Source organism: Coptis chinensis, chromosome 5 (assembly GCF_015680905.1).
Source record: "Coptis chinensis isolate HL-2020 chromosome 5, ASM1568090v1, whole genome shotgun sequence".
NCBI lineage: Eukaryota > Viridiplantae > Streptophyta > Magnoliopsida > Ranunculales > Ranunculaceae > Coptis > Coptis chinensis.
In genome coordinates this window covers 46,458,591-46,477,733 of record NC_141460.1, presented here as the reverse complement: position 1 = coordinate 46,477,733, position 19,143 = coordinate 46,458,591, and the positions used below count along the sequence as shown (strand labels likewise).

At 37.1% G+C, this 19,143-nt stretch overlaps 1 protein-coding gene across 3 annotated transcripts; it reads right to left on the bottom strand.

The window, feature by feature from the left end:
- Positions 1-10,919: 10,919 nt before the first annotated feature.
- Positions 10,920-16,528, bottom strand: LOC147497682 (S-adenosyl-L-methionine-dependent uroporphyrinogen III methyltransferase, chloroplastic-like). 3 transcript variants are annotated; one of them, XR_015195212.1, is made up of 7 exons: positions 15,510-16,527; positions 15,071-15,410; positions 12,849-15,003; positions 12,563-12,613; positions 11,285-11,348; positions 11,110-11,208; positions 10,920-11,015 (listed from the first exon to the last, which is right to left on the bottom strand). XR_015195212.1 is itself a non-coding variant. In XM_086560043.1 (5 exons), exons 3-5 carry the CDS (start codon positions 13,530-13,532, stop codon positions 12,491-12,493), a joined length of 537 nt encoding a protein of 178 aa, XP_086416169.1. In that variant the 5' UTR covers positions 13,533-15,003; positions 15,071-15,410; positions 15,510-16,527; the 3' UTR covers positions 12,078-12,490. The 3 variants fall into 3 exon arrangements, 1 of the variants encoding a protein (XP_086416169.1); XR_015195214.1 differs by having other exon boundaries at positions 11,110-11,348; positions 15,510-16,528; XM_086560043.1 differs by lacking the exons at positions 10,920-11,015; positions 11,110-11,208; positions 11,285-11,348 and having other exon boundaries at positions 12,078-12,613; positions 12,849-13,252; positions 13,523-15,003.
- Positions 16,529-19,143: the final 2,615 nt, after the last annotated feature.

Below are 19,143 nucleotides of genomic sequence, written 5' to 3'. Positions count from 1 at the left end.
TCACTAGCAAATGAATAAGAATAACCAAGTCAAAAACCTAAGCTAATATATGCATAATAATCAATCATCTACAATAAACATATATACAATGAGTAATACTATGAAATGCAGTAACAGGTTTGTTTATGAAAACTCGGAATAGCGACCTTAAGTAGGTTCTCACATATAAGTCAAGATACAAACACTCGATTTTTCCCGCTCAAGTTTATTTACTCTCGATTATGTAGTGGGTACACTTTACCTAACAATCTCAATGAATGACACACAAGGAAGTCGGAGTCGATCAAACACATATGCCACTTACTATCACACTAACATATTCCTAATTGAGCTAGATGTCTTTATTAGGTGTTATGGGATTAGGAGATGGTTTAAGAAGGAAGGAAATGGATATTCAAAAAGGACAAGTCTGAGAGATAATAGAGTCTTCATATTATGTAACTAGAGAAAACCTTGTTATTTACTTTTGCTTCTACACTTTGTTTCCATCCTTAGCCATATTTTTTTTTTTTCTTTTTCTTTGGCTTTTTTATTCTTTTTTTCTTTTTTTTTTGGAGTTTTTATTTTATTTCTATTTCTATTTTTCTTTTCTTTGGATGGAAACTTTTTTTCTTTATTTTCTGAAGCAATTAACTAATATTTGTTTACACAGGTTTTTCTCTTCTTCTTTCTTCCTCATTCTATTCTCAGACTTATTCTAAATTGGGTAGGTTGATTTTTTTTTTATTATTTTATTTTGTTTTTGTAACAGGGTAAAGGAATTGTGGTTTATGGAAGGCTAAAGAAAGGCTCAGAGGGGCGACTAGCAGAAAATAATTTATAGGTTTGAATTTCTGGCTATATCGATCCAAAGAGGGCCTAAATTCTCGCTTAGGATATGGCATAGTGATCAAGCAAGTGGACGTGTGATTTCTCTATCCGGATTTTACTTCTCCCTTGTGTCATTTCTCAAATGTTTCGCTCATATAAGGCTTTAGGCTATATTCTCATAGGATTTGTAGAATAAGTACTCTAGCCTAGATTTCTAAACTTATCGCTAACAATCATAGATACTCATGTAGTATATTTATAGATAGATGCAAAGATTATTACCTACATATTAACCTAAGTTTCTAAAAATTATTCTAATGCAAAAGCTACGTGAGACTTCTAGATTATTAAGAGCATAGAGAAGGAAAACAATACCAATATTCCTAAGTGTATAGCATGAACTTATTTATTTATATTTTTCAATTTTTGAAATTTTAACTAGAAAACAAATGCATATTATACATATCTATATCCTGATGAGGTTGTATCCTCCACCCTTGCCAAGTCATTGCACGGAAAGATCGAATAATAGAATTGGTGGGTCTCACAATGTCGACCCCAACCCAGTTCGTGAAACGTGTACAAAAAACAGGAAAGAAACATAGCATAATACGGGAAATTAGAACAGGCATAAGGAGGTACTTATGCCTCATGCTATGGGCTCGTGCTAAACTAGACATCAAGGTTCTGGGAAGGTCATGGCACATACGTCCCTGGGCTAAAGCAAGGAAGATGCTACAAGTGGCATCATTCACAGAAGAAAAACGCCATTCCCCTAAAATGTTTAGCATGATCCAAAACATAACAGTTCCTATGTTCATGGACAGGCTACCAAAGGCGACGTTATATTCCCCTTGGTCCTCGATACGGAAAATGCTTGCCCCATACGACTCATGCAAAAACTCATAAGTGTAGACATGCATATTATCTACCCAATAGCACCATGGGTCTTGTATTTCAGTAGGCATAGCAAGTCCAAGAACAAATGCTAGCAAGAACCTGGTAATTTCCATTGGTTCATCATTAATGTTGATGGAGAACACTTGTTCTCCATCCGGTCTCTCAAAGAAAATACAGTTATCTTAAAAATAAGATGCAAGTGCTGGAGAATAAAGTTCATTAGGTCTTACCATAAGCGGTTCCCACCCTACGTATGTGATCACCTCGCGAAACCAAGCACCATAAGTAGTGCTTTGGAACAAATCTTCGAAAGACTGTTCCGGTATTATTGTAGGAGATGTCATCTCAAAACGACCCTCTGGAATAGTTGCAACTGATCCGGGAACAACCCGCAGAAGACTGGAAATTTATGGTCTATGGAGGTCAGGGCGCAGGTGCGCTTGGGTGCTTTTGGATTTAGCAGTGTTTTGGGCGCAGGTGCGCTCAATGTAAAATTTCTGAAAATGGTTTAGGGCACAAGTGCGCTCCACTGGGGCGCAGGTGCGCTCCGAGGTGCTGATTTGTGAAAATGGTGAAGAACAACGGGAAATGTGGGAGTGAAAGGTGAGAGATGGAAGTTAGGTGTAGTGTGGGTTGTGAGTGTATAATGAATGAAGTTTTTATAGGTTTTAAGTTGCTAAAACGAATCGAGAAGTTGCCAAAAAGTTTTTACGGCAATTTCCGGAAATACTAAAATTTTCAAACCCAAAACGGAAACAACTCATATTCTTGATTCTAAAACAACCCTAGTATCTTTTAGGTTGAATTTAGGATAAAACTACTTAACTTATCGAGATTTCATCCTAACTAATATTTATTCATAGATATGCCCTGATCGGCAATATTCTCACCCTAACTCCGAAATAACTTCTAAAAACGAGGGTCATATAAAAATCATGCTGGAATAGATAATACCACCCGCAAACAATTTGGGAAGGTGGGATCAATATTAAACAACCACGCACAATGAAAATAACCGCATTATATTAAATTTTTCATTCAAAGTACATTTCACTACAAAATTCAAATTACCGAATTAAAACTTACATTAAAATAACTAACAATAATAAAACTACAAATAAAAATCATCAAGCTATACTATCCCTAAACACGTCGGTACTGGTAGCGGAGGGCACACGCTCAGGAGATGGCTCCTAAGCTCCCGATGGGCCAACACCATTCGTCTTTCGGCGACGACACTCGTGCCTCGATGATGTATCCTCAGAAGGAGAATCCCCGTGAGGTGGAAAGCGTGCAAGCATATCGGCTCAGAACTGGCGCTGAGCTTCTAGCTTAGCCCTCATCTGTTCCCACCGCTCATCCTCTCGCTGGGTACAAATCTCGAAGTTATGGTGGATAGTAGCCTGTCGAGTCCGGTGGTCTTCGCAGATGGTATTGAGTGAACTCATGCCACGATGAATCACAGCCATGCGTTCTGCATCTGACCAACACCTCTCCAAGGCATCAGCATCAAAACATGTCAAGTCCTCCTCGTCCTCCGAGTCATTCTCATTTTCGACGTCCTCCTCGTCGACTACCCTATCCTCAGGCAACCTCAAAACTTGTTGGATACACTCCTTATAAATCCGAGGATTTCGGTGTAGGGTGAGGCAAATCCTATCATACGTCGGAGTCGCTCTCAACTTCAGCATGATCTTGGTTATCAAAACAGGGAGAGGTGCAATAGACTTTCCTACTCCCCTAATCATGTTAAGCAAAAACTCCAAGATACAGAACTCATACTTCTGCTCCTAGAGTATCCATAGAATGTGAAGGCAGTTCAGACCGATATCGCTGACCTTCTCCTTCCCTATGACATTCCTACCAATCCATCGAAATTGCGGCCAGCCTACCGGTTGGTTCGAGATGCCCGGAACGAACACAATGCGAGCTCACATTATAGTTCCCTTCGGTAACAGTCACGTTCATCAACGGCTCGACCCCAGTATATTGGGACTCCTGTAACATGGGATCAAGATGGATTCTAGGCGGAATGCCTAGAATCTCAGCCAACAACCCAGTAGTTACTTCCTTCCTCCTCTTTGCCACCATAACAAAAATTCGATTCCCCTCCAACTCCCTCGTGTTGTAAAACCGTCGGGCTAACTCTTCGTGGTAAAAGGCGTCGGTCAAGTACCACAAGCTATTCCAATCTCTACTAATCATTTCGTCACCGTAAAATGACGCGAAGTGGTCGCCAGTAAATGCTTGCTCTGGCAAAATCCGGCGTTGTTGAGCCAATGGAAGTTTTGATAAAGTTAGGGGGTTTGAATAAGGTAGGGGGAAGCAATAAGGGACAACCTCACTAAAAAAACGATGGTGGTGGTGGTGTGGTGGCGCGGCAGCTCCAAGATTTGGATTTTTCGGTGGTTTTTGGTTTTGTAAATTGATGGAGGTGGTAGTGGAAAGGTTTTTGAGAAGATTTGAAATTGATTTGGATGTTTGGCGTGGGTGCAGTTAGGTTTCTTTTTAATTTTATTGTTTGTTAGGGTTTGAAGCTTGGAAGTTTGTCAATGGCGGTTTGGAAGATGAAAATGCACGACTGTTGGTGGTAACATAGGGGTGCAGCAGTCTCTGGTCTTGAAGTTAGGAAAAAGCCCAATTCGAATTTTTCAATTTTTGTCGATTTTAAGCGACTTCAAACTAACACTAACATTTTTGCGAATGAGATATGGAAATGATCAGGAGAGAATTTTCAATCTAATGATCCATAAAACACTCTATTCTGACCGTGGATTACATATAAGATAGTGGAAAACACCTCGAAGTGCGTGCATGACGTAAGTTATGCGAATGAATGAACTCTAAATTCATAGATTATGTCAACCCAAATCAGAATACAATTAAACGGCCTAAGCAACTCTAATGGGACATAAAATATTCTAGGACAGAAACATGAACACCCCACCCCCAAACAAATTTTTTACAACAGAGTTTAGAAAATTTGTTTTTTTTATAAAAGTGGTTCTTTTAAAGTCAGATTCCCGAGACTTCCTAGATTACTATGTTTATTATTTAATATTTTTTTACTTTTATAAGGAAAAACAATAAGCAATAAGGACATAGTTCACCCCATAGAGAAACATGACTCAAAAATCCGAGAAAACATGCAAGAGTGGAAAACATGAATTATGTTAAACGTGGACTTAGGATCCGGTACTTGCAGCCACACACTCCATCGGGAGGGCCCGGTTACCTTAATGGTGCACTCACCAATATCTGGAAATGAAAGGAAATGCACCAAACACAAAACCGAAGTCGCTTATAGTCGATACTCGAGACTTTATCTAAACATATGTATGAACATGTAGTTTATCATATATCAACAACTAAAATAGTTGTGGATCATTCCATAAATAAATATCACAAACAACATACCCAAACACAATCAAGCACCAAGATTTCCTATGACGCAACCTAGTGAAATGAAAACGAAGTCGGATAGACATATATCGTAACCTAGCATGCACCTTCTTTTTCATCTTTGAACAAGAGGGTGTCCTAGTGAATAAGTGTGAAAAAGTGAATGGTTGTGGAAGATATGGTGGATATGGATAAGTTGTAGAAGGAAAGCATGGAAAAACTGAGGATGTGGGTTTAGCACAAAACTCATTCATGGTGTAGGTAGGGACTGTCTCAATTCTGAAAATGAAGGTGTCAAATGGTTTGTCCTTCTGAAGTATTTGTTTGCTAGGAGGATTTAAAAAATTATGAAGCATAGGAGAAACAAAAGGATCGAGTGCAAACTCGAGATTCCTTTGAAAGGGTGGAAGGAGGGGAGTCGAGGCGGATGTTGTGCAAAATAGTTCTTGATAGGGTGACTCATCACCTGCTCTAAGAAACTCATCGAATTCCTCATCTAGCTTGGTCATATCCATAGTACTATGGTATTCCTCTATATCTTTGAGAAAGTCATCTATCTTGTCCTCATCCATAATATGTGTATCGACTAGTGTAGGGATGAAAACGTTGGAGTCTGAACCTTCAAAGGAAAGAAATTTGGGCATCTGATTATCAGGGAACGTGTTGTTGAAATAATCTCGAGCGAAGTTCTCGATCATGCTAACCTTTCCATCCATAGACGAATCGGGTAACTGTGTCTTTGTTTTAAAAACATTTACTTCAACAGAAAGATGGCCAAAAGACATGGACATCGAACCATCGTGGCAATTTATAAGCGCATTGGCAGTTGCCAGGAAAGGACGCCCTACGATGATCGGGATAGAGTCGTTAGCGACTTTTGTATCGAGGATGACGAAATCAGCCGGATAGTAGAAATCCTGAACCTTTACCAGCACGTTTTCAACCACACCCTTAAGATACTTAATAGACCGATCAGCTAATTGCAACGTCATTTTAGTGGGTTGCATATCCTCTAGACCTATTTGTTTATACAAATAAAACGGGAGTAAGTTAACACTAGCCCCCAGGTCTAATAACGCGGTCATCGTATAGGAATCTCCTAAGGTGCATTGTACAGTAGGACGACCAGGGTCCTTGTACTTAACAATTTCGTTATGTTCAGATAGAGTTGGGAATTGTTCTGTTAAAAAGGCGTCTTTTGGTATATTGGTCTTACACCTAGTCGTACACAACTCCTTAAGAAACTTAGCATGGTGTGGTAGCTTTTTAATAGCTTTGAGGAAGGGAAGGTTTATAGTTAGATTCTTGAAAACGTCCCTAATCTCCTCATAATTTGTATCCCTAGTTAACATGGCTAATTTTTGTGGAAACGGTGGTTTCTCTCTATATTTAGCATATGTATCACCTGGATGTTTAACCTTGGCTTTCGTTTCTTAGGTTGTGTTGTGGCGGTACCTCTACGGTGGTAGGCTCTTCAGTTTCTATTTCGGTATCTAGTAAAGTAGCATGTGTAGGGGCTACTGATGGGGTAACTATAGGCATAGTTACTTTGTTATCAACCACTTTGCCAGAACGGAGAGTGGTGATGGCATTTAGCTCACCTACATTTTCATTTTCATTACTAGTATTACCGATTACCTCAAAGGCCGTGTTTGTTGTTTTAGGATTAGGTATCGCGTGACCTGGAAACACACCTTTAGGTTCGGCTTTATCTTGGGCTAACTGTTGGCTTAAATTATTAACGGATTGTAGAAGCTGTTGGTTAGATTGAGCCATGGTTTGTAAGAGTTGTTGGCTCACCTATATGAAGGTGTCAAGACGATCCGGTTGGGTGGGTGTAGTGGTAACGGGTGGTGTGACTGGAACTATGTCGCGTTGATTATTTATGGGCGGATTGTGATAGTTATTATTTACCAGAACGATACCTCTATTAGGATTATAATTATTATAACTACCTTGACCTTGTGCTTGACCTTATCGAGGTTGCGCTTGATTGTTATAATTATTATAATTACCCTGACCCAGTCCTTGTCGTGGTGGAGCTTGGTTATAACTGGGCATTGGCCTAACATATTTATTATTGTACCCTGGAGGTGTGACTTGTTGGTTATTTCTCCAACCGAAGTTGGGATTTTGTCTCCAAGGGGCGTTAGGTTCACTATTAATGGAACAAGCATGTTCATAGGCTATAGGACAGTGGGAGTCGGGATGCTCAGGACTCAACCAGAAACTACATGGATTGGAATTTAAATTCATGATGGGGATAGGCTTTTGTTGTATAGAAATGGCCTCTACTTTTTTAGTGAGTGATTCGATTAGAGTTTTAAGCTCGGGATCGTGTTTCATCTCAAACATACCGGCGGCCTTAACTGTATTAGAAGAACTAGCGGAGCGGTGGATATCGTCACTACCCCCCCCAGTTGTTATTTCACTTAGTTTGATCCTCTAAAAATTTATAAGCCTCCGAGGCTCCTTTACTTAGGAAACTACCCCCATTCATTATGTCAAAGACTTCTTTATGGTAGTGTAGAAGTCCTTTGAAAAAGGCACGAACTAATGTGTCTTTCGCTAGGTTATGATGTGGACACTCTATAAGGAGATCGGTGAAACGATTCCAAGCCTCTAAAATGATTCATGAGGATTTTGTTGAAAGAAATGAATCTTGGAAAGCATCTCATCCGTCTTTTAGGGGTGGGTAAAAATGTTCCATAAACAAATTTGAACAAGTTTAGCCCACGAGTCCACAGAATTAGGCGCTTTGGGCGCTAACCAAGACGCCTTATCGGCTAAAGTGAAGGGAAATACCCGAGTTTAATTTGTTCAAAGCACTCACCGTAGGTTGGTGGAATGTTGTAAGAACTTGTTCAATCTTTTACGATGTCGATAAGGTTTTTTCATGGTCTAAACCATGGAAAAACGGGTAACAAATTAAAATATTTGGGGATTCGAAATCCCCATTGGGTCTACAAAGAACGATGCAAGATTTGGGGCTATCGCTCAAGGCTTTATAAAAGTCCGAGAGAGGAGTCTCTCTCCTTCGCCGGGCATTGGTCGAGTACAAGATGTGGAATAGTAGCTAGAGGTGCAATAAGTGGTATACTAGATAGGCGTGCTTGTTGATGTTGCCGTGTAATTACGTTAGGTGTTTTTGTTCGACCAGACCTTAATCTCATACAAGGTTAAGACCAAACTTAACTAAACACGACAACCTCCAAACAATCCTGATATTCTAGTATAAACCTCTAACAAAAGATGCGAGGTGTGGAAGAAAGGAATACCTGATTGCGTCCTTGCTTCGCTTATGAATAACGTCTTGCTTACGCGTGTTCAGTGTATATAACAAGTTAGAACACTAAAAAACTTGCAAAATCGAAGTTCGAAACAAACCTGTGGAAATCTGGCAAAAATCAGCTGAGGGCGCAGGTGTGCTCCATGTAAGTTCAAGTTACAGTGTTTGAGCACGGGTCGCGCTCATTTTGGGCGCGGGTAGCGCTTAACTTCCAGTACTTTAGCGCAGGTCGCGCTCCTTTGGGGCGCAGGTGCGCTCCATGCAATTTTTGCGAGGAAGTTTAATGCTGAAAAAGACAACCACAGTTAGAATCAAACAAGGGTGGGTGGGTGAAATGAGACTTTAAGAAGAGTACTTATACTACGAAAACAATGCGAAAGTGAAACTAGGATGGCAGCGGCGCCATTTGATAAACGTAAAAAGAATAGTTTTACTAATGAATAAAGCGATGAAACTCTAAACGTAAGTAAAACTAAACGATAGTTTACGTGCCTAATTTATCAAAGATTTCTACTCTCAATCCTATTGAGATATAGTGGAGTAGATGATTCGTTCCACTCCTAGTTATTCTGCATGGTAATGTTCTCTACGTATAAATAATCTTAACTAAAGTCTAGTGAGAGATTTACGAATTCTAAACTAGACTATGATGCAACTACCCACAAGATGTAACTAATCAACTAAATAAACAGCTATGGAAATACTACGTCGATTCTATGATAAGGAATTAGGGGGGGATTGATTCTACCTTAATTCAACTTAACTTATTAACGATGAATCGTCGTAATCCGAATTGAACTGCTACGACAGAACAATTGGTTCTTCCTAATCCCTAATTACACATGGCATTTCTACCAATTCATAACTAGTATGTGAATGATTAAACCCATTCTCATGGTGAACTAATCATTTCTAGAGTGGAATAGAAATTACGACTATCCTACGCTAACATAAATCAAGCTTTCATCAAGGCTTCTCAACCCCCTCTAATGGAGGTTTAGCCGAGAATCATTACGCAATCATTTCCGATTAAATTAAAACTAAACATACTATAAAGAATTGAAATTTACTAATCTAAATTAAACAATAATTAAAATCTAATTAATAATTAAGAAATGAAATCAACAAGAATTTAAACTAGATCTATAAATGTAATGACAGAAAACGAATTGAATAATAATAAACTATTTTATTAATCTAATCAAATGAATAACAATATTTTAAAGGTTTAATCTAAAACAAGAAATGAAAATGAAACTAAACTTAATTAAAAACAATTAAAACTAGATCTAGAAGCTATTCTAATGGCTACTTTCTATTCTAAGCTACTTTTATTTTCTAACCTAACTATCTATATCTTTACAAAGAGTCAAGCTTTTGTTTTTATACTTTCAGATCCAAAAATCGTGCATGGGTTTGGAGCCATGTTTTGGGCCGGAAAATCGGGCCCAAAACCCAATTCTTTCAGTTCGGAAAGGGCTCTTCAGCTGGATTTTTCTTCAACAGACTTTTTGTCCACTTTTGCTCCTCTGATTGGGTCAAGGCTTGGACCATTGGAAAGCTCTTTCCGAGCCGGACATTTTGACATGAGGTAAGCCTAATTCCGAGGTCTAAGTCCAAAGATATGGTATTCGGAAATTCTGCTGACTTGTGCACTGTTTCTGCCTGTGTTGACGTTTCAGCTTTTGACCGGGCTTTACAAAGGCTTTGTCTCCTTGAATCTTGACCTTTATTCACAGAACTCCTTAGCAACCGACCTTTGCTCCTTTATCTCGCTAAAGTGACACATTTCTACACATAATGGACTTTGAAGCCTAAAATGCATAAAAACACGTAATCAGTATTAACTCTTACTTATTATTCTACAGAATGACACTTATACCACTGTTTTTAAGTGTGGTATAAATATATTTACCACTATTATACAACCGTGACAATAGGTGGTGTGGTATATAATAATAACAAAACTGTGGTATATATGTTTAACGGATACCACGGTTTTTCAAAGAACCGTGGTTTGTAATGCCCATTATATACCACGGTTGTCAACATAACCGTGGCATATAAGCTATTGAAACCGTGGTTTATATTAGTGTATATGTTATAATACCGTGGTATATAGTTATACTAAACACTACGGTTTATGCCAAACCGTGGTTATATATATATATATATATATATATATATATATATATATATATATATATATATATATATATATTTAATAATAATGCTAGTAACAGTCTTCCACTTAAAAACCGAACCTGCATAACAAAATTTACACAGCCTGCCTACATACAACATTTCCATCTTCCCAACAAATTCCAAAATGTACAATAAACTATCAAACATTGCAAAAAATATAATAATAATAATAAAAAAAACTCCATTAATTTTTTTGAGTGCACTAAGAAAACAAACTTCAAATTCCTTTTCATAAATTAAAAGGTAAGACTCATAAATTAAACTAGAGGGGTCCTAACATAGCTAAAACTCATCCTCATTAAACCCCGGCTCGAAACACCCCATTTTCCTGGATGAACTGAATAATATCGAGTCGAACACCGTCAAGTTCATCTTGCATGTATGTCTCATTTAGTTCTAAATTTGTTATCTGGATGAGTCAAAGCACAACATGTGGAGTTACTATATAAGAATAAGGCGAAGTCGTTGAGCCAAATAGAGTGTTTGTCAAAACTTTCGAATACCTTATTTTCAAATGATCCAGTTGAACAAGCTTCTACTATTTCCCTCATAAACTTCATTGTATAATACCCACACTCTGTGCCACCTGGTTGATATGGGCCCTAACATATAGACTCACAACATATGTAAACATATACTTTTCAAAGAAAAAGACAATAATGTGTAGGATTTGTTTACCTTGATCTTGTCCCACTTCAGCGGAACTCGTTTCCCATCAACCCTTTGCAATATGAGGACCGCACTTCACAATAAGATAAAAATGCAAAACATTTAATTCACAAGGTTTAGAGACAACAAATAGAAACTAAGCTACGTTCTATTAAGCGAAACATGATTCACTCCCACATAGTTTGTACATACAGGTTTTCACCTCACACATGGCTGCCAAGAGGTTTGAGAATAGATGCATTGAAAGAGAATCGAAGAAACTAGAAAGATTAAAGCAAAACACCACCAGGTAATAGGGGTAAACAAGTAGGTCCCTCATCAGACGATTTACTCCATCCATAAATTAACATTTTTTTATGGTAAGGATGATCAATGATAATCATCAACTTGACACATTATGAAACAAAAAGGAATAAGGTGGTTCGTAGTATCTTCAAAACCAAATTAATATGAATGGAAAACCAGGAAAAAAAAATATCAATCATCTACAGTTGAAGAGCATATACATCCTCAAATTTTATCCTCCGATTCTTCAACAAAAATTTAACCACTATTCAATAAAACAATACTAATAACTTAAAAGGATATAACCACAAACATGCATTTCCATTACATACTCTAGTATGCAGGTTCACCAAACATCAACAAATATGTACAATCATGCATATGAGCAACATGGCATTGGTTTATGTAAGCGGAACCATGAAACTTATTAGACACTCCTCACAATTGTCTACAACTTTTTCATTACTATTTTTTAGCTAGCTAACTGCAAACACCTTGTGTGTTGTACCCATTAAAGAGAAAAACAATCTAAAATAATTTGGGCTTCGAAATCCCAAGTGAAAGAAGTTCTCTAGAGGAACATTCAATGGTCCAATCATATTTTCATCTCAAACAAATATCACAAATCGTAACTCGTAAGAGACCATGCAACGGTTTGTTTATCATTATCAGTGACTGCATTTAATAATACCTATATGTATTATACTTTTATTTAGAAATAGCCATTTACTCCGAAATCGGGGCTATTGGGTTCTCCCAACGGTGTACCAGTCACTTTGAAACTTGTAACTGTATGTGGCGTAGAAAGCAACCATAAATCTAGATCATCCAGTTATGACAGTTATTAATAGCAGTTAAATATCATTTTGGGTGTATATCCAACGCACTAACTTGTGGAGCCAGACACTAACTTGTGGGTGCTTAAGCAAATTAATTGTGAGACATAGACTCAACAAAGACGGTAACAATTCTAATTCTTTGGAGCAATAGTTTTAGGCTAACCTTCAAAGCAATTCGGAAATTTGGGAAGCCATCTCTCAACCTCGCCAGGAACTGTGATCAAAGAAAGTGTATCAGTAACAATATATAAAAACCTATGACCATACAGTGAAATGAAGAAAATAAGGGACACATGGATTTGACATATACTTTATAGGGAATTGAAGAGATGAAGAAAACCTGGGAATTTTATTCCATAAGAACAAATTAAACCAATTAATCAAATTAATATAGATAATCAACACACAAATAATCAAAACTATAGAAAATGAATCGGTTAGTATCAAACCTGCTGAGTTCTGCTATGATATCCAGCAGTCTTGCCAACATACAAAAGCCTTGCATCACCTCTAACCAAATTCAAAACTTCATTAGACACGAATCTATCATACAACAAAAGATCAGCACTTTCAATAACTCTCATAGCTTTCAATGACAATAACTTTGGATCCCCAGGTCCAGTTCCAACCAAAAAAACATTCCCAACCTGTCCATTCCCTCTCTTCCCACCTTGTTCACTCTCTCTCTTACTTCTCAGCACAGAAAGCAACTTTTTCAGCTCAGGTACTTGTAAAGCAATGCCATTTTCTCTAATGGTGTTAGAATCGTCATCATTTTGAAGTGAACACTTAGAAGTAGTGTTGTTGTTATATAACCAGATATCTCTTTGGTATCTCTCAAATGAATGTTTTTCTGTGAAGGGTGAAAAAGAAGGAGCAGTTTTGTTAGAGTAGGAGCAGGAAATAAGCAAATGTGATTTTTTAGAGGAGCAATGTGGAGAAGAATAAGGAGTTGAGAAATATGGGTGGTATTGATTCAAAAGATTCATTATTTTTGGGTCAAACTGAAATCAATTAATCATCAGTTGCTACCCCTGTGTTATATACTTAGTTTTAAGCTGTCTTTTTGAGAGAATGAGAAGGTGGAAGTGTTGGAAGTGGCTTTCTGATTATGAGATTGTACCTGTAGCCATATCGAACCTGCAAGCTAGGCTTGATTGCTTCAAACAGTGCCCATACAGATATAATCACATCAAAAGCTTACTTTGAGTAATCTTATCAGATCTTGATTGGATTCCTTGAACAGCAGAAACAACTACAATTGGTAGTTAATCAAGTCTGTAAGTACAACTGGCTCCCCATGCGCCCACCATATTCCAATGTACTCCATGACAACATAGTAGTTGTGAATGCCATGGGGAAGTTGAACTTAACATTGTCTCTAGCATCATAGTAACCGCCTCTTAGATCAACCTAAATATCCAGCAGAAAAGATGTTAGAGATACAATATATAGCAACAACACTCTCCACATAAACTGAATATTTAGTACGAAGACAATGTGAAATAAAACTCGTGATTTTAAGCAATAAGCACTGAATGCATGATATTACTAAGGGAGAAGTAAACAAAAACAACAACACAATGATGTACATGTGCACGTCCGGATTCTGATTTATGTACATCACGCTTATTTCTAATTAGAAATACATGTGCTGCTTAATTATTTCAAAACGATGATTTTTTTGCTTAATCAGCCAATATTATTTCAAACGTAATTGGATAAAGATGAGATTAGATGTTAGTGGTAGAGATATATAGATTAATCCCACATCGAGGGTATAAAGCCTTGCAAATTACTGTATAAGTTTCTAGGACCGCTCCATTCATAGCCAAACTATTTCGAGATGGAAGCTCTGAAAGTTAAGAACTTAAAATTAAGTGGCTATGTTGGAGCGGCACATAGAAAAGTTTAGCAAGATTATTACCTTGCCCTATTTGCTCTCCAATTAGCAAGTCTTCCCACAAAATTTCATAGTCCAAGCAATCATTTTCCATATCCATTTTAAAAACAACACAACTACTGGTACTCCCACTCTGCTCACACTACTTGTGTCTTTGTTAACATTAAATGACGAAGACCAGGATCCAGAGGCATCATTGTTCCCACACGGTTATATTCTCCCACCGGCATTCCCGTCTTTGCATTTGATTCAAAATTGGTCTCATGACTAAAATCATCTACTTGATCATGATTCAAAGCGGGCCACTCGCGATGGGCATTCTTTGCATCTGCCACATCCTGTTCATTGCCTTTCCAGGGCCACAATTTACCCTTTTTACCTATTCATGCCTCTACCTTTGAAGTTATGATCTTGTGGATTCCAGTCTTTCCCTCGCCTCTGTCATTTAAATCTCTAAACGGATTCCAAGAGGATTTCTCCTCAGAGGTACCATGAGAAGATACAACAAACGGAGAAGGTGAACCATCTCCTCTAGGTGTGCTAGCTCCACTTGATGCTGCGTCCTCCCGGTGGTCAGATAGAATGGCATCTGAGAAGCCTTGATCTGAATACCGGCTACCTCCTCGCTCCCACCTTCATGTTCCAATCAGATTCTCACCACTCCGCATAGTTGCTCGCACTTTGTTGGACACTTTAGAAGTCTGTTTTATGATTCTAACAATAAATGGAGGCTATGTTTGAACAAATCAAGAAATTAAGACTACTCACCAAATTTGATATAGAAGCAATGGCATTTTGGAGAGGATGTTGAGAATCAAGACCAAGTTTTGTGGGATTGATGGAGTTGAACTTGTTTTGTCGTTTCTTATGTGTATTCTCATCAACCCTTTCATCTATCTCTTCTTCTTCGTGCAGTATGGTGTTCAAATTGATTCCACTGCTAAAATGAGCTTTCTTACTCATTTTCTTTTTTTTTTGCCATCACCTTTGCTTCCATCAACCACGCATATCTGGTTTTCTGAACTGACTGTGAATTTATGGGCTGTAGTTCTTTCTTTGCTAAATACCGACACAGAGGAGGCACACCATCAGAGTAAATGCTGACTACCTGCACTACGAAATGCAAATTTGAAGTTAGATCAAGACTGTGTTAAGAATAGATATGACAAACTAAAGACATAGGGCTTAGCTCCTTCAAGGCGTCAACCTTATATTGATCCACATCTAATTCTCCAGGCTCACCAACATCTTTAACTCCAGAAGAGGCTATCACCCTAGAAGACTCACACTTTGAGACTTGTCCGTACTTTTTGGAAATTTCATCCGCACACGTAGTGTGGAGGAGAACCCGGGGCCTCATTTGGATCAATTAGAGGTAAATCAGACAAAAAATTTCTCTTATTTCTACTTCCAGTTTCTTAAACCACAATAGTAGCCAAAATTCTAGAACTACCAGCCTTAAAAATACTAACATTAGCTTTCTCGGTAGACATTTTCCCAACTGAACAATCTTCGCCCAACCCCTATAATTCTTCAGTGCATTACCAAAAAAAACCAATTCAACATAAAAACAACAAATATATAAATAAAGAATTCAACTTAAATTAATAAATAAAGCACTTGCATTCCTACAATAAAATCACTCAAATTCAACAAAACATGAATAAAATGTCCATTAACACATAAAAATCATTCATAAAAAAGTCTAAACCCCAAAATGAATAAAAAAAAAACAATATAAATTCAAGAAAAAAATAAAATCCGTGTCGGTTGGGTATATATATATATATATATATATATATATATATGAACTTACCAAACTAAAAAGCTTTCAGTGAGAACTAAATCAATATGTGTGTTGAAGCATTTACATGAAAGTTTTTTGTTATGGAAATTTGTGTGTGCGGTAAAAGTTGAGAGAGAGTTTTTGGGTTTGGGTTTGGGTTTAAGGAAGGAGATTTTGTGTTTAGTAGTCAAGTGGTTCTGCTTCTTTAGTTAGCGTAGAAGAAGATTGAACTGACGCGCGCAGGCTTTTTTTTTTAAATATGACTATTTCGATAAAAGCATAAAGAGAGATATTATTAAGGATTAAGAAGAAGAAGAAGATGGGGGCATACCTTAAATCTTGATGGGATTGTTTCTGATTTTTTTTTTTAATATCATTCTTAGTTTAATTTTGGAAGAAGAGAAGAATAAGAGAGAGGGTTTGAAGAGATGATTTTTTTTTTTGAGAGTTGGGAGTGTTTTGTAGAATTGAAAAAAGAGCGTGGAAAGATGTTTTTATCTATTTTGGGTCATCAACAATTAAAATCGGCAAAAAAAGGCGTAGAATTCTTTTTTTTTATGAAAAATCTGATGTGTTAGTCACAGAGAAAAAAGGGGGGCTGACGTGGGTCACTGGGAGCATTTTCCACTACTCAGTATTAATGGCCTCTGATAAAGATAAAGAAGTCATAAACCACGGTAGAAAGTGGAAAATTTATATACCACTGTTTATGTTTAAGATAGTGGGGATGTGAAGTACTCTCATGCTGGAAAAAAAACTAACCATGGTATATGGCCCAACTTATCCCACAGTTTTCATGTAACTGTGGCATATACTAGTAAACCAATGACCAAAGAAATTTCCACCGTGGTATATAAGTATTTCCCACGGTTTTTTGAAGAACCGTAGTATAAATGTTCTTATTGACCGTGGTATATGTGTCATTCTGTAGTAGTAATTGGCCTAAAAGTACGATTGTTAAGGGGTTAAAACTACAGTTTTGGGCTCTTATCAGCTATCTTAATTTCAAAATTTACTCAAAATTAATTTCATAATTAAAATTCAAAATGTCTACAAATGTCTAGACGGCATGAGTGGATCGTTTATTGTATGCCCAAGCGATCTGCATTGGTCGTTAAGGCCAGATGTGTATGGGAAAATATATTGGAATGACATGGCTGGGTCGTTCAGGTGTATTCCTAAACGATCAAGTGAGGTCGTTTAGGTGTATAAGAAGTGGTCTGAAGAGGTCGTGGAGGGATACCTAGACTTTGGGCCTAAAGCCCACAATTCGAATGCAAAACCCAATTTGTTATTTTCTCTTTCTTTTGTTCTTCTTTCTTGGTTTCTCTTAGTAGAACCAAACTTCCAACAACCTAAAATAATAGAACTTGCGAATCCACTACAGAAGATGAAAAAGAAAACAACCAAGAGTAAAAACCATCAACTAAGAAATCAACACCTATGAAAACAGTGGATAGAGAGAAGAAGAGAAAAAAAATGAGGAAAATGTGAATTTTCAGTTAATGGGGAGGGGAGAAAAAAGCAATGCTTGGGAGAAAAGGTAATTATGGATTTTTAAGCTTGGGTATTTGAGTTTTTTGAGTATTTACGGATTTTGATGAATGCCCACTTCTTGCTCTTAATATTTATGGATTTTTCATGTAATATGTAATTTTAATTTCTCATGGTTTACTTAGAGGTTGGATTATTTAGAGGAATGTCCATATTGAGTAGTTTGATGTGTGCTTTGGTTACTGTGGGAGTCGATATAAGTAGTGTTGGGGTCCCAACCTTAATATGAGTCATTTAGATTTTAGAGTACAATTCAGGTTGAGGTAGCTTTGAGATTCTGTTGATTGGTCTTCTCAATGTATAATGAATACTGCATTGTCAATGAAGATGGAATCAATCATGTTGTTTATTGTATTTGAAGTGATGACGAATACTGCGTTGTCAATCAAGATGAAATCAATTTGTTTGTGTAGTATTTAAAGTGATGTCGATCTCATTTGGCTTCACTTTTCAATGATGTGAAACTCAGTTGGCATCACTTTGCAATGATGCTATAGATTGATGATTTAACATACATTCCTTAAATCATAATGCTATTAAATAAATGAATATGAATAAATTGGTTTCCCATAGTTATTTGGACTTATTTGGACATTTTCATGCATAATCTACAAGAAATACAGTTAGCAGCTAATAAGAAGAGGAAAAGGAAGGAAGTGGTAGTTCAGGGAGTGGATGAAGATAATAAGAAAAATAAGGAAGAGAAGGCAGTGGATGAAGATAAGAAAGAAACGAAATTAGAGCCTTTTCACTCAAGCTTGTTACCAATTTTTAATCTTGCCAATAAACTCCGTGAGTCAAAAGCTGGTGTTGATTTAAATGATCTAATGGGTAGAACACCATTTGGTCACATTTTTAGCGTGTTTTTTTGATGATTTGTTGGACAAACAAATGTTGGTAAAAAAAAACAAGCATCATAGTGGATATTATTAAAACTTATGATGAAAGGGAAGAAGCATTCAAGTTTGGAGAGGTGTTTGTCAAATTAACAGTTGAAGATGTTTCTAGAGTGTTTGGTATGCCAAAGAATGGGAGTCATGTGACTACGAACGTAGAGGCGGATGAGTTGAGTAAAACGGGGTTTGTGACTCATCACTTTGGCTGGGAAAAGTACTTTTCCAAGGAATTGATTGTAAATGCTATTTATAAATTGGTGAATTCACGGAATGGCAAGCAGGATGGAGAGAACTTCATCAAACTTGTTTCATTATACATTATCAACACTGTTCTCTTTCCAACACCATCAAGAACACAGTGGTGGTTTTTGAAGTACTTAGAGAGTGTCAAAATGATGAATGAAGTATCCTAGCCAAAAGTGATACATCAATACTTTATGTGCCAAATGAAGAAGTACTACCGTGAACCTACAAAAGTGACATCTTGTGTAGTTCTTGTTTTGGTAAGTTACAATCTCAATTCACTTTAGTTTGTTGATTATCATTTGATAATAAATTTCATTTTTGACATGTTTACTAGCTTTTTTTTTGTTGCTCTTGATATT

What these genes read in the sequence shown, in the direction of transcription:
- LOC147497682 (XM_086560043.1), bottom strand. An exon ending in ATCATAGCAGAACTCAGCAG is followed by an intron (nt 12,614 to 12,848) that starts GTTTGATACTAA and finishes CTTTGATCACAG; the next exon opens with TTCCTGGCGAGGTTGAGAGA.